The following is a 14,967-nucleotide window of genomic DNA, read 5'->3' as shown; positions in this document are numbered from 1 at the left end:
TAAAAAAGAAACTGGAGAAGACCAAAAACCGGGAAAACCCTGAAGAACAGTTGTGCTTTTTAACCTTTTTGTTTCTAGCACAGTTGTGCTTTTTATATCATAAGAATAGTGTAACTAGCTATGATACATAGGCGGCCGGGGGGAGGGGGCTCTCTTACATGACATTTGACGAAACTCATCCTAGTTCTGTCAAGTTTTCAATGAGATGGGCCGCAGGTAATATTGATAAAAGTACAAGGTTGTATGTTAGAAAATCATAACAGCCAAAAACTGAATGAGCTAAGGTACAATCTATTTATGTAAAGCAAAAGGTTTTTGCTGCAAGTATGCTATACTCTAGCTTATGAAAATCTGGCCCGCCAAAACTGTGTGCACTTCCCCCCCAAAAAAACAGACAATGCGTCATGCGTGCATTGATACGTTACCCTCTGCTAGGGCATAGGGTTGTTATTTATGTTTGATTAAATTTCTTTGGTTGGTAATGTCATGCATTTTGTTGAACCAAAGATGAAATCATAATGTGGTTAACAAAAGAAGTAGACCAGCTCCGGTACAGGAGCGGCGACAGATGTGTGTGGTTGTTTGATAGTCCATGGACCTCAATGTAATTTTTATTATGTTTGAAGTGAGTTATATTTCAGTGTATGTTTATAATAAATCTGATCCCTTTGAGGAGAAAAAGTACATAGGTAATTTCTGGTTAAAAAATAGTACACATGCAATTAGAATGAAACCAATATAACAAGGATTAAACCAACTAAGTCCACCGGCTATGCCCAGGGTACTTTTGTTTAAGTATCATCATGCATGCAGCTCCACCGATTCTAGCTCGCGTTGTTGGTGGCGAAGCAGACCTTTCTGACTTCGCCGGGGTCGGTCCCAGTGAGCACCTCAATGCCTCCCATCTTCACCAAAGCCGCCGCAAACCTGACCATCCACGCGATAGGGTTGGCGGCGTTGTCGGCCACCATGGCCGCTGTCTTGTTGCCGGTCGTCGGCGTCTCATCCAGTAGCGTCTGGTCCGACGTGAACAACACCTGCCCAGAGGCCACGTTTTTGTAGAACTGGTTGCTCAGCTTGTTCGGGTCCGTCACACGGTTGTTGCTCACGGAGATGAACCCCCCGCCGTTCCTCGGAGGCGGGCACACCTTCTTTAGTGCCGCCGCAAAGGTGGCGTTCATACTGGGGTCGATAGTGGGGTACAACCGTGGGGTGACGAAGTTGCAGTGCGTGAGGCCGAAGGAGTGCGCGCCGGAGAGGACCACTAGGTCCTCGGCGTTGAGGCCCTTGGCGGCGAAGCTATCAAGGAGTTCTTGGAGCTGAAACGCGGGGGATGGGATGCCCTGGAAGACCTCGTCGGCGATTGACTGGAAGCCGTCCAGGCGGCCGGATGGCATGTGGAAGGTGAACCCGCCTGAGGCGCAGGTGGAGTCACGTGCAGCAAAGGCCAGGATGTCCGCACAGGAGACAACGCCCGGGCAGACGGCCTCCACGGCGTCCTTGATCTTGTTCACGGCATCGTATCCGCGTAGAGGGATTGTTGTTTTCTCAGTCTCTGGCTTGCTGGTCGTCGGGTCCAGCAGAATGGAGGCATCGCAACCCTGTAAAAGGGCATTTAATTTTAAGTATACGTTTCCGATTTGTGCATATTTATGTTAGTAAAAGTTGACGGAATAAATATATTGCATAAACATGAAAAATCAAGAAAAGTCTGATTGTACCATTTCCACCTAACCTGTTCTATTCTATTCTTGAATGTTACTCCCTCCGTTTCTAAATATTTGTCTTTTTAGAGATCTCAACAAATGACTACATACGGAGCAAAATGAATGAATCTACACTCTAAAATATGTCTATATACATCCGTATGTGGTAGTCCATTTGAAATTTCTAAAAAAATAAATATTTAGGAACGGAGGGAGTAGTAGTTAAAATTAGAAACTTCAATGCATGCTTTCCAGATGGTCTCACGTATTCAAGAATGGATATAGGAGTAGTATGCTTGTATAGAATGAAAATGTCACGTATGAAATTTATTTAGATTTTGAATGAAATCCCAAGTGTTTCAAACTGTGGCGTGACGTGTTTGAATTGAGGTACGTACCCTGACAAAGCAATCGTGGAAGAAGAGGCGAACAAAGGCGGCGCCCATGGTGGGGTCATTGCGGATCATGCCTTGGACGACGTTCCTCACCGTGTCCTCGGCTTTTGGGCACGACGAGTTGTAGAAACCGTGCTGCAGCCCGGCGGGCCCAGCGGCCATCGACACAGAGCTCAGCGCAGCGGCCATGAACGCCATGAGCACCACAACCTTGCTTGATGCCGTCGCCATCGCCTTGTTCACGTACTATTTGCGTGTGTGTTTAAGGAAAGACACTTGCAGGGAGTCCTGGATGGTGACAATACTGTGGTTTCGACGAGTATTTATAGATCACGAATAATCATCATAAGACGTGGACGAACACGTATACATGACCTTATTAGCTAGTGTGTCCACTGGGTACAAAGAATATGTTCGAATGATTAGGAGGTTACGTACCACACAGGTAGTTGAATTATTTGCAGCTATAGACGCGTTGACAATGCAACATGACATGGTACTTCTCCATGGAGGATTAGGAAAATCACAACTATACATTTTTTTTTGAAAGAACACAACTATACAATTAATATGGATGATTAGTTTGTTACAGTATGTGGACTTTTTTTTTGGCGGGGACAGCATGTTGACTCTTGCGCTTGAACTATGTTTATAAGATATACTAAAACGTGTAACAAAGGCTAGCTAGGTTGGCAGGAGACTAATCCTAGCTAGGTTGATGAGTTTGGGGATAATTCCAGCTTAGTTGATGACTTTGTTTACATCCCCACCGGCAGTTAGCGATAACACAATGCGGCTTCTCAGTGATTGAAGCCTCTCCCTCTGTTTGGCATGCAAATGCTAATCACCGACTTTCACTTCTTTTAAACCGGGGTCACGAAGACAATGAACTCCACATAAAATAGACACTTGCTGTGGACATTATCTCCCGTTAATCAAGGCAGTGTTTGTTTGACACGAAGGTCAACTTGAATTAAAGGGTGGTTACAATGTACCAGTATGGGATCGACTCGATTCAACCTCAACCCCAACGTTCGTTGATCTCCACCACCGCCGCCAATTAAGCTGGCTTTTGTTCGTTGGTCTCCACGAACGTTCCTATGTGAGATGAACCAGCTTCACTCATTGAAGCTGAGCATGAAGCGCACTAAACATGATTTTGTTCACGATCTTTAATTGATTTTGTAAGTGCGCTGCTGGCTTGCATGGAGGAGTTGATGTGCATTTTTTTTAGCTGGTAGACCATGATGCACAGATTGCTACGTTGATATTTACATTATAGAGCGGAATTGTGCTAACGAGATCAAATTAGTGCATGAGTGGATCTAAGACATAATTTTGCCCATGATCCTTAACTGATTTTGTAAGTGCGCTCCTGGGTTCTATGGAGGAGTTGACCTGTCGTGTACATTGCTGCAATGATATAGTGCGGAGATGTGCTAACAAGATCGATTAATGGATGAGTGGATCTAAAACAAAATTGTGTTCATGATCCTTAATTGATTTTGAAAGTGCGCTCTCCGGTCGCATGGAGAAGTTGACTTGTTGCGCACATTACTGCGGTGATATAGATTACAGTGCAAAATTCTTCTAGCAAAATCAAATTGATGTGTGAGTGGATCTAAAACATAATTTTGTATCTCTTTACTTTTTGCCCCTTCCATTTTCATTTGTTTTCTTTTGCTATGTGTTTAATCTTATTTTTTGTTAGATTTCATATTTAATATTTATTTTGTTGGATAATAGTGGAACATTTTTATCAAATACGACACATGCATAAACGTTCATGATTTTCTTAAACCATGAACAGATTTGTGAATACTTACTTTTTTGTATAGAGAACATTATCCAAATATTAAATGAGTATTTTAATTCAATATAGGAACATAGTATATATGAGGTACATGGACATTTTCCCTTTTGGCAATATAGGATTTTTTCATTTTATAAATCATTTTTGCAATAAATAAATCAATTAAATATGATTTTCAGAATAAACATGCCCGTGCATTGCCAACCAGCACACAACATTGTTTGTGGCATGTTCATTTGCAATACGGATATGTGCCGGTATGAAATAAAGACGAATCATGGGCCATTTATTAACATTGCACCATAAATTGTATTAAAAAATATTTAACATGTAAAATAACATCATATTTAAATTCTACACATTTTTTGATAAAATTCCATATATAACATGTTAAGATTGGAAACACGGTTTAAAATATATGGTTATTTGAAAAAATATTTATTCTTAATAGACTGCGGGTGATTAACGTAGATCGCAGGGGGTTTTATGTAAAACTAAAAAACCGGTTCACTATAATTTAAAGATGGACCATAGGTTAATTAGCATAAAAGGCAATGGATTTTGTGTAAAATGCGAAAAAAAACATTTCGTGCTGACTTAAAGATGGACCGCCGGTTAATTATTGGAAAAGGCAGGGGATTTTTTGCAAAGTGTACGATGGCGAACCGATAGAAGCACTCCTCTCTTTATTAGTAAAAAAAATAAGGTATATATATCAAGTCGTACTAGTATTTGGAGACCACCGAGTCAGCGCCTTAGGCGCCAACCAGGGAAACCAGCGCTCACGCGCCCCATGAATTTGGGCCGGTCCAACTAAAAGTGATTGCTCAAGTGCCCCGCTTTGCGCTCTCGCTCGCAGCGATTCCTATTTGGCGCTCCAAGCATCCGTTACTGTGTATTTGACAAACGGGCGCCTGAAGCGCCCCCGCGCTAGGCTGGCCCATCAAAGGTTTTTTTTACTGTGTTTTAATCTGTAAAAAACAAGCGCGTAGTCCGTATATGTAACCAGCGACCTCCCTCATTCAGGTAGGTTGGTGTAACCAAGACGCCACTTAGCGGGATATGGTTATAAACATTGTTCAGAAAATCGGTAACTAGTAGTTGTTCGATCGACTTGGGAGTAACGATTAATCAATGAATTGTCCTATTAACTGGATTAATCATTACATCATTAATTGGTAGATTAATTAGGAACTTGCCAACATATATCTTTTTTTTTGTATTCTACCATACTCTCATGTTCTCAGCTGCGTAATATATCAAATTATACTGTTTGGTCGAACCATAGCTATTGAGGAGCGAGAACGGGATGGAGGGGTTATGGGGCAAAACTTGTTAGAGAACGTATCATGCAATTTCAAAAAAAATCCTACGATCACGCAAGATCTATCTAGGAGATGCATAGCAACGAGAGGGGGAGAGTGTGTCCACATACACTCTTAGACCGAAAGCGGAAGCGTTAGTATAACGCGGTTGATGTAGTCGAATGTCTTCTTGATTCAACCGATCAAGTACCGAACGTATGACACCTCCGAGTTCTGCACACGTTCAGCTCGATGACGTCCCTCGAGCTCTTGATCCAGCACAATGTCGAGGGAGGGTTTCTTCAGCACAACGGCGTGGTGATGGTGATGGTGAAGTGATCCGCGGAGGGCTTCGCCTAAGCAATACGAAAATATGATCGGAGGAGTAAACGATGGAGGGGGGCACCGCACACGGCTAAGAACAATTGATGTACCATAGAGGTGCCCCCTGCCCCCGTATATAAAGGAGGGAGAGGGGAGGAGGCCGGCCTAGGGGCGCGCCAAGTGGGAGGAGTCCCACTTGGGCTCCTAGTCCAATTCGCCCCCCTTTCCTTTTACCGGAAGGGAAAGGGGGAAGGAGAGGGAGGAGGAGAAGGAAAGGGGGGCCGCGCCCCCTCCCCTAGTCCAATTCGGTCTCCTTCCTTGGGAGGCGCGCCCCACCCCTTGTGGGCTGGCCTGCCTCCCTCCTATGGCCCATATCTTCCCACGGGGGGTTCTGGTAACCCCCCGGTAATCCGATATGTACCCGATACATTTCTAGACACTTCCGGTGTCCGAATATTATCGTCCAATATATCAATCTTTACCTCTCAACCATTTCGAGACTTCTCGTCATGTCCGTGATCTCATCCGGGACTCCGAACAATCTTCGGTCACCAAAACACATAACTCATAATACAAATCGTCATCGAACATTAAGCGCGCGGACCCTACGGGTTCAAGAACTATGTAGACATGACCGACACATATCTTCGGTTAGTAACCAACAGCGGAACCTGGATGCTCATATTGGTTCCTACATATTCTACGAAGATCTTTATCGGTCAAACCGCAATGACAATATACGTCATTTCCTTTGTCATCGGTATGTTACTGCCCGAGATTCGATCGTCGGTATCTTCATACCTAGTTCAATCTCGTTACCGGCAAGTCTCTTTACTCATTCCATAATACATCATCCCGCAACTAACTCATTAGTCACATTGCTTGCAAGGCTTATCATGATGTGTATTACCGAGAGGGCCCACAGATACCTCTCCGATACTCGGAGTGACAAATCCTAATCTCGATCTATGCCAACCCAACAAACACCTTCGGAGATACCTGTAGAGCATCTTTATGATCACCCAGTTACGTCGTGACGTTTGATAGCACACAAGGTATTCCTCCGGTATCCGGGAGGTGCATAATCTCATAGTCAAAGGAATATGTATAAGTCATGAAGAAAGCAATAGCAATAAAACTTAACGATCATTATGCTAAGCTAACGGATGGGTCTTGTCCATTACATCATTCTCCTAATGATGTGATCTTGTTCATCAAATAACAACACATGTCTATGGTCAGGAAACTTAACCATCTTTTATTAACGAGCTAGTCTAATAGAGGAATACTAGGGACACTGTGTTTTGTCTATGTATTCACACATGTATCAAGTTTCCGGTTAATACAATTCTAGCATGAATAATAAACATTTATCATGATATAAGGAAATATAAATAACAACTTTATTATTGCCTATAGGGCATATTTCCTTCAGTCTCCCACTTGCACTAGAGTCAATAATCTAGATTACATTGTAATGATTCTAACACGCATGGTGTCTTAGTGCTAATCATGTTTTGCTCGTGGAAGAGGCTTAGTCAACGGGTCTGCAACATTCAGATCTGTATGTATTTTGTAAATCTCTATGTCTCCCTCCTTGACTTGATCACGGATGGAGTTGAAGCGTCTCTTGATGTGTTTGGTTCTCTTGTGGAATCTGGATTCCTTCGCTAAGGCAATTGCTCCAGTATTGTCACAAAAGATTTTCATTGGACCCGATGCACTAGGTATTACACCTACATCGGATATGAACTCCTTCATCCACACTCCTTCATTTGCTGCTTCCGAAGCAGCTATGTACTCCGCTTCACACGTAGATCCCGCCACGACGCTTTGCTTGGAACTGCACCAACTGACAGCTCCACCATTCAATATAAATACGTATCCGGTTTGCGACTTAGAGTCATCCGGATCAGTGTCAAAGCTAGCATCGACGTAACCATTTACGACGAGCTCTTTGTCACCTCCATAAACGAGAAACATATCCTTAGTCCTTTTCAGGTACTTCAGGATGTTCTTGACCGCTGTCCAGTGATCCACTCCTAGATTACTTTGGTACCTCCGTGCTAAACTTATAGCAAGGCACACATCAGGTCTGGTACACAACATTGCATACATGATAGAACCTATGGCTGAGGCATAGGGAATGACTTTCATTTTCTCTCTATCTTCTGCAGTGGTCGGGCATTGAGTCTGACTCAATTTCACACCTTTTAACACAGACAAGAACCCTTTCTTTGAATGATCCATTTTGAACTTCTTCAAAACTTTATCAAGGTATGTGCTTTGTGAAAGTCCAATTAAGCATCTTGATCTATCTCCATAGATCTTGATGCCCAATATATAAGCAGCTTCACCGAGGTCTTTGATTTAAAAATTCTTATTCTAGTATCCTTTTATGCTATCCAAAAATTCTATATCATTTCCATCAACAATATGTCATCCACATATAATATTAGAAATGCTACAGAGCTCCCACTCACTTTCTTGTAAATACAGGCTTCTCCAAAAATCTGTATAAAACCATATGCTTTGATCACACCATCAAAGCGTATATTCCAACTCCGAGATACTTGCACTAGTCCATAAATGGATCGCTGGAGCTTGCACACTTTGTTAGCACCTTTAGGATCGACAAAACCTTCTGGTTGCATCATATACAACTCTTCTTTAAGAAATCCATTAAGGAATGCAGTTTTGACGTCCATTTGCCGATTTCAAAATCATAAAATGCGGCAATTGCTAACATGATTTGGACAGACTTAAGCATCGCTACGGGTGAGAAGGTCTCATCGTAGTTAACTCCTTGAACTTGTCGAAAACCTTTCGCAACAAGTCGAGTTTTGTAGAAAATAATATTACCATCAGTACCAGTCTTCTTCTTGAAGATCCATTTATTCTCTATGGCTTGCCGATCATCGGGCAAGTCAACCAAAGTCCATACTTTGTTCTCATACATGGATCCCATCTCAGATTCATGGCCTCAAGCCATTTCGCGGAATCTGGGCTCATCATTGATTCCTCATAGTTCGTAGGTTCGTCATGGTCTAGTAACATGACTTCCAGAACAGGATTACCGTACCACTCTGGTGCGGAACGTACTCTGGTTGACCTACGAGGTTCGGTAGTAACTTGATCTGAAGTTTCATGATCATCATCATTAACTTCCTCACTAATTGGTGTAGGAATCACGGGAACGGTTTTCTCTGATGAGCTACTTTCCAATTCGAGAGAAGGTACAATTACCTCATCAAGTTCTACTTTCCTCCCACTCACTTCTTTCGAGAGAAACTCCTTCTCTAGAAAGGCTCCATTTTTAGCAACAAAGATCTTGCCTTTGGATCTATCATAGAAGGTGTACCCAACACTTTCTTTTGGGTATCCTATGAAGATGCACTTCTCCGATTTGGGTTCGAGCTTATCAGGCTGAAGTTTTTTCACATAAGCATCGCAACCCCAAACTTTAAGAAACGACAGCTTAGGTTTCTTGCCAAACCACAGTTCATACGGTGTCGTCTCAACGGATTTAGATGGTCCCTATTTAACGTGAATACAACTGTCTCTAATGCATAACCCCAAAACGATAGTGGTAAATAGGTAAGAGACATCATAGATTGCACCATATCTAATAAAGTATGGTTACGTCGTTCGGACACACCATTACGCTGTGGTGTTCCAGGTGGCGTGAGTTGTGAAACTATTCCACATTGTTTTGAATGAAGGCCAAACTCGTAACTCAAATATTTGCCTCCGCGATCAGATCGTAGAAACTTTATTTTCTTGTTATGATGATTTTCCACTTCACTCTGAAATTCTTTGAACTTTTCAAATGTTTCAGACTTGTGTTTCATTAAGTAGATATACCCATATCTGCTCAAATCATCTGTGAAAGTCAGAAAATAACGATACCCGCCGCGAGCCTCAACACTCATCGGACCGCATACATCGGTATGTATTATTTCCAATAAGTCAGTAGCTCACTCCATTGTTCCGGAGAACGGAGTCTTAGTCATCTTGCCCATGAAGCATGGTTCGCAAGCATCCAATGATTCATAATCAAGTGACTCCAAAAGTCCATATGCAAGGAGTTTCTTCATGCGCTTTACACCAATATGACCTAAATGGCAGTGCCACAAATACGTTGCACAATCATTATCAACTTTGCATCTTTTGGCATCAATATTATGAATATGTGTATCACCATGATCGAGATTCAACAAAAATAGACCACTCATAAAGGGTGCATGACCATAAAAGATATTACTCATATAAATAGAACAACCATTATTCTCTGATTCAAATGAATAACCATCTCGCATCAAACAAGATCCAGATATAATGTTCATGCTCAACGCTGGCACCAAATAACAATTATTCAGGTCTAAAACTAATCCTGAAGGTAGATGTAGAGGTAGCGTGCCGACGACGATCACATCGACCTTGGAACCATTCCCGACGGGCATCGTCACCTCGTCCTTAGCCAATCTTCGTTTAATCCGTAGCCCCTGTTTCGAGTTGCAAATATGAGCAACAGAACCAATATCAAATATCCAGGTGCTACTATGAGCATTAGTAAGGTACACATCAATAACATGTATATCAAATATACGTTTGTTCACTTTGCCATCCTTCTTATCCGCCAAATACTTGGGGCAGTTTCGCTTCCAGTGTCCAGTCCCTTTGCAGTAGAAGCACTCAGTTTCAGGCTTAGGTCTAGACTTGGGCTTCTTCCTGGGAGTGGCAACTTGCTTGCCATTCTTCTTGAAGTTTCCCTTCTTTCCCTTGCCCGTTTTCTTGAAACTAGTGGTCATGTTAACCATCAACACTTGATGCTCTTTCTTGATTTCTACCTCCGCAGATTTGAGCATAGCGAAGAGCTCGGTAATTGTCTTATCCATCCCTTGCATATTATAGTTCATCACGAAGCCTTTGTAGCTTGGTGGCAGTGATTGAACAACTCTGTCAATAAGACTATCATCCGGAAAATTAACTCCCACCTGAGTCAAGTGGTTATGGTACTGAGACATTCTGAGTATGTGATCACTGACAGAACTGTTCTCCTCCATCTTGCAGCTATAGAACTTGTTGGAGACTTCATATCTCTCAACTCGGGCATTTGCTTGAAATATTAACTTCAAATCCTGGAACATCTCATATGGTCCATGACGTTCAAAACATCTTTGAAGTCTCGATTCTAAGCAATAGAGCATGGCACACTGAACTATAGAGTACTCATCAGACCGGGTCTGCCAGATGTTCAAAGCGTCTACATTAGCGAGAGGGGGCTTTTCACCTAGCAGTGCATCAAGGACATAATTCTTCTGTGCAGCAATGAGGATAATCCTCAAGTTATGGACCCAGTCCGTGTAGTTGCTACCATCATCTTTCAACTTAGCTTTCTCTAGGAATGCATTAAAATTCAAGGGAACGGTAGCACGGGCCATTGATCTACAACATAGATATGCAAAAACTATCAGGACTAAGTTCATGATAAATTAAGTTCAATTAATCATATTACTTAAGAACTCCCACATAGATAGACATCCCTCGAGTCATCTAAATGATCACGTGATCCATATCAACTAAACCATGTCCGATCATCACGTGAGATGGAGTAGTTTTCAATGGTGAACATCTCTATGTTGATCATATCTACTATATGATTCATGTTCGACCTTTCGTTCTCAGTGTTCCGAGGCCATGTCCGTACATGCTAGGATCGTCAAGTTTAACCTGAGTATTCTGCGCGTGCAAAACGATCTTGCACCCATTGTATGTGAACGTAGAGCTTATCACACCCGATCATCACGTGGTGTCTTGGCACGACGAACTGTCGCAATGGTGCATACTCAGGGAGAACACTTATACCTTGAAATTTTCGTGAGGGATCATCTTATAATGCTACCGCCGTACTAAGCAAAATAAGATGCATAAAAGATAAACATCACATGCAATCAAATATGTGACATGATATGGCCATCATCATCTTGTGCCTTTGATCCCCATCTCCAAAGCAGAGGCGGAGCCATGATTTCTCAAAGCCTAGGGCTAAAACTAAGTGGCTATAAAGAGCTCCAAATACACGCATAGTAATACTAATGCATGTTAGAAGTACACCACAAATTCACCGGAATGAAAAATATGAATTCATATTATGATGAGAGCAAATTTGCTAAAATATGTAAATAATTTAACAAAATGCATCATTGGAATGTTGGTACTAATTAATGAAGATCTGCTTCATTTGAGGTCATTGTTTGTTCACCAGCAATAATAAACGGACATGGACTTGTAAATATAAATCAAGTAGTAGTACCAATACATTGGACAGACTAAATCAATTGTTCGTGTGAAATTTTGCAAAACAAGAACATGTGAACAAATTTGACTAAAGTAATAGAATTTTAACATCACTGGTTCATTGATTTAGGCTGATACAAAAGAACTAGGAAAAAAATGATGCACCAAACTTGAGATTACATATCATGTCCAGCCGGTTGTGTAAATGGAGCTGAATATCGGCTTCTTTTCTTTATGGCCCTTTAAGTCGAAAAAAGTAAATGGTGCTGAACAGAATAGAACGGTTGGAGGGGGCTGCGGCAAGATGATCCGAGATTCCGAGTGCCGTCGGCCGGGCGCAGTCGTGCAGGTCCGGATGTACAGTTCGTCGAGTCGAGTAGTCGAAGCCTGAGGGGAATTGGCGGCGCAGCATGAACGAGATTTTTTTTCTTCGGATCAATCTGGCGAAACAATGGAAAGAGATAGAGCGTCGTGCGTGCTGGCGATCAGGCGAGATCTCTCTCTCTCTCTCTTTTTCCTTTAAGGGAAAGCGAGATCTCTTTTTATGGGTAGCGATCAGGCGAGATGGCGATTCGTTTTGGAGTGACTGTTCGTCGTGGGCTGGTGGCGATGGAGAGCTTTTCTGGGTTGTATATGGGCTGAGGCATGGCACTGGATGTGCACGTCTGGGGCTGGGCCCCTTTATGAGTGTACAAACATGCAAAATTCCTGCTGGATAATGTAGTTACGAGTTGGGCCACGCCTGGAGCTATAGCCCCAGTTGCCCCAGGCCCAGTCCCGCCCCTGCTCCAAAGCACCGTCATGATCTCCATCGTCACCGGCTTGACACTTTGATCTCCATCGTAGCGTCATTGTCGTCTCGCCAAATATTGCTTCTACAGCTATCGCTAACGCATAGTGATAAAGTAAAGCAATTACATAGCGATTGCATTTCATACAATAAAGCGACAACCATAAGGCTCCTGCCAGTTGCCGATAACTTTTACAAAACATGATCATCTCATACAATAATGTATATCACATCATGTCTTGACCAAATCACATCACAACATGCCCTGCAAAAACAAGTTAGACGTCCTCTACTTTGTTGTTGCAAGTTTTACGTGGCTGCTACGGGCTTCTAGTAAGAACCGTTCTTACCTATGCATCAAAACCACAACGATGTTTTGTCAAGTTTGTTGTTTTAACCTTCAACAAGGACCGGCCGTAGTCAAATTCGATTCAACTAAAGTTGGAGAAACATACACCCGCCAGCCACCTTTATGCAAAACAAGTTGCATGTCTGTCGGTGAAACCGGTCTCATGAACATGGTCATGTAAGGTTGGTCCGGGCCGCTTCATCCAACAATACCTCTGAATCAAAATAAGAAGTTGGTGGCAAGCAGTATGACTATCATCATCCACAACTCTTTGTGTTCTACTCGTGCATATCATCTACGCATAGACCTGGCTCAAATGCCACTGTTGGGGAACGTAGCATGCAATTTCAAAAAAATTCCTACGATCACGCAAGATCTATCTAGGAGATGCATAGTAACGAGAGGGGGAGTGTGTGTCCACGTACCCTCGTAGACCAAAAGCGGAAGCATTAGTATAACGTGGTTGATGTAGTCGAACGTCTTCTCGATTCAACCGATCAAGTACCGAACGTATGACACCTCCGAGTTCTGCACACGTTCAGCTCGATGACGTCCCTCGAACTCTTGATCCAGCAAAGTGTCGAGGGAGGGTTTCTTCAGCACGACGACGTGGTGACGGTGATGGTGAAGTGATCCGCGCAGGGCTTCGCCTAAGCACTACGACAATATGACCAGAGGAGTAAACGGTGGAGGGTGGCACCGCACACGGCTAAGAACAATTGATGTACCTTAGAGGTGCCCCCGCCCCCGTATATAAAGGAGGGAGAGGGGAGGAGGCTGGCCTAGGGGCGCACCAAGTGGGAGGAGTCCCACTTGGGCTCCTAGTCCAATTCGCCCCCCCTTTCCTTTTACCGGAAGGGGAAAGGGGGAAGGAGAGGGAGGAGGAGAAGGAAAGGGGGCCGCGCCCCCTCCCCTAGTCCAATTCGGACTCCTCCCTCGGGGGGGGGGGGGGGGGGCGCCACCCCTTGTGGGCTGGCCTGCCTTCCTCCTATGGCCCATATGGCCCATATCTTCCCTCGGGGGTTCCGGTACCCCCCGGTAATCCGATATGTACCCGATACATTCCGAAACACTTCCGGTGTCCGAATACTATCGTCCAATATATCAATCTTTACCTCTCGAACATTTCGAGACTCCTCGTCATGTCCGTGAACTCATCCGGGACTCCGAACAATCTTCGGTCACCAAAACACATAACTCATAATACAAATCGTCATCGAACATTAAGCGTGCGGACCCAACGGGTTTGATAACTATGTAGACATGACCGAGACATATCTCTGGTCAATAACCAACAGCGGAACCTGGATGCTCATATTAGTTCCTACATATTCTACGAACATCTTTATCGGTCAAACCGCAATGACAATATACGTCATTCCCTTTGTCATCGGTATGTTACTTGCCCGAGATTCGATCGTCGGTATCTTCATACCTAGTTCAATCTCGTTACCGGCAAGTCTCTTTACTCATTCTCTAATACATCATCCCGCAACTAACTCATTAGTCACATTGCTTGCAAGGCTTATCATGATGTGTATTACCGAGAGGGCCCACAGATACCTCTCCGATACTCGGAGTGACAAATCCTAATCTCGATCTATGCCAACCCAACAAACACCTTCGGAGATACCTGTAGAGCATCTTTATGATCACCCAGTTACGTTGTGACGTTTGATAGCACACAAGGTATTCCTCCGGTATTCGGGAGTTGGATAATCTCATAGTCAAAGGAATATGTATAAGTCATGAAGAAAGCAATAGCAATAAAACTTAACGTTCATTATGCTAAGCTACCGGATGGGTGTTGTCAACCCCGTTCATCAAATGACAACACATTTCTATGGTCAGGAAACTTGACCATCTTTGATTAACGAGCTAGTCTAGTAGAGGCATACTAGGGACACTGTATTTTGTTTATGTATTCACACATGCATCAAGTTTCCGGTTCATACAATTCTAGCATGAATAATAAATATTTATCAT

The 14,967-nt window shown here is 43.1% G+C and overlaps 1 protein-coding gene across 1 annotated transcript; it reads right to left on the bottom strand.

Annotated features, from left to right (window-relative positions):
* Positions 1–650: 650 nt before the first annotated feature.
* On the bottom strand, positions 651–2,393 carry LOC109764643 (peroxidase 2). Its single transcript, XM_020323444.4, has 2 exons — positions 2,105–2,393; positions 651–1,601 (listed from the first exon to the last, which is right to left on the bottom strand). Exons 1-2 carry the CDS (start codon positions 2,330–2,332, stop codon positions 825–827), a joined length of 1,005 nt encoding a protein of 334 aa, XP_020179033.1. The 5' UTR covers positions 2,333–2,393; the 3' UTR covers positions 651–824.
* Between the last annotated feature and the right edge of the window lie 12,574 nt (positions 2,394–14,967).

Source organism: Aegilops tauschii, chromosome 1 (assembly GCF_002575655.3).
Source record: "Aegilops tauschii subsp. strangulata cultivar AL8/78 chromosome 1, Aet v6.0, whole genome shotgun sequence".
Taxonomy (NCBI): Eukaryota; Viridiplantae; Streptophyta; class Magnoliopsida; order Poales; family Poaceae; genus Aegilops; species Aegilops tauschii.
Note: the sequence above shows the minus strand (reverse complement) of the source record. Positions and strands in the feature narration are given on the sequence as shown.

Bases quoted from the DNA above. Each gene is read 5' to 3' on its own strand.
- LOC109764643 (XM_020323444.4), bottom strand. From the start codon at position 2,332: ATGGCGACGGCATCAAGCAAGGTTGTGGTGCTCATGGCGTTCATGGCC. The intron at 1,602-2,104 runs GTACGTACCTCA...GCCCTTTTACAG, and splicing joins TCCACGATTGCTTTGTCAGG to GGTTGCGATGCCTCCATTCT.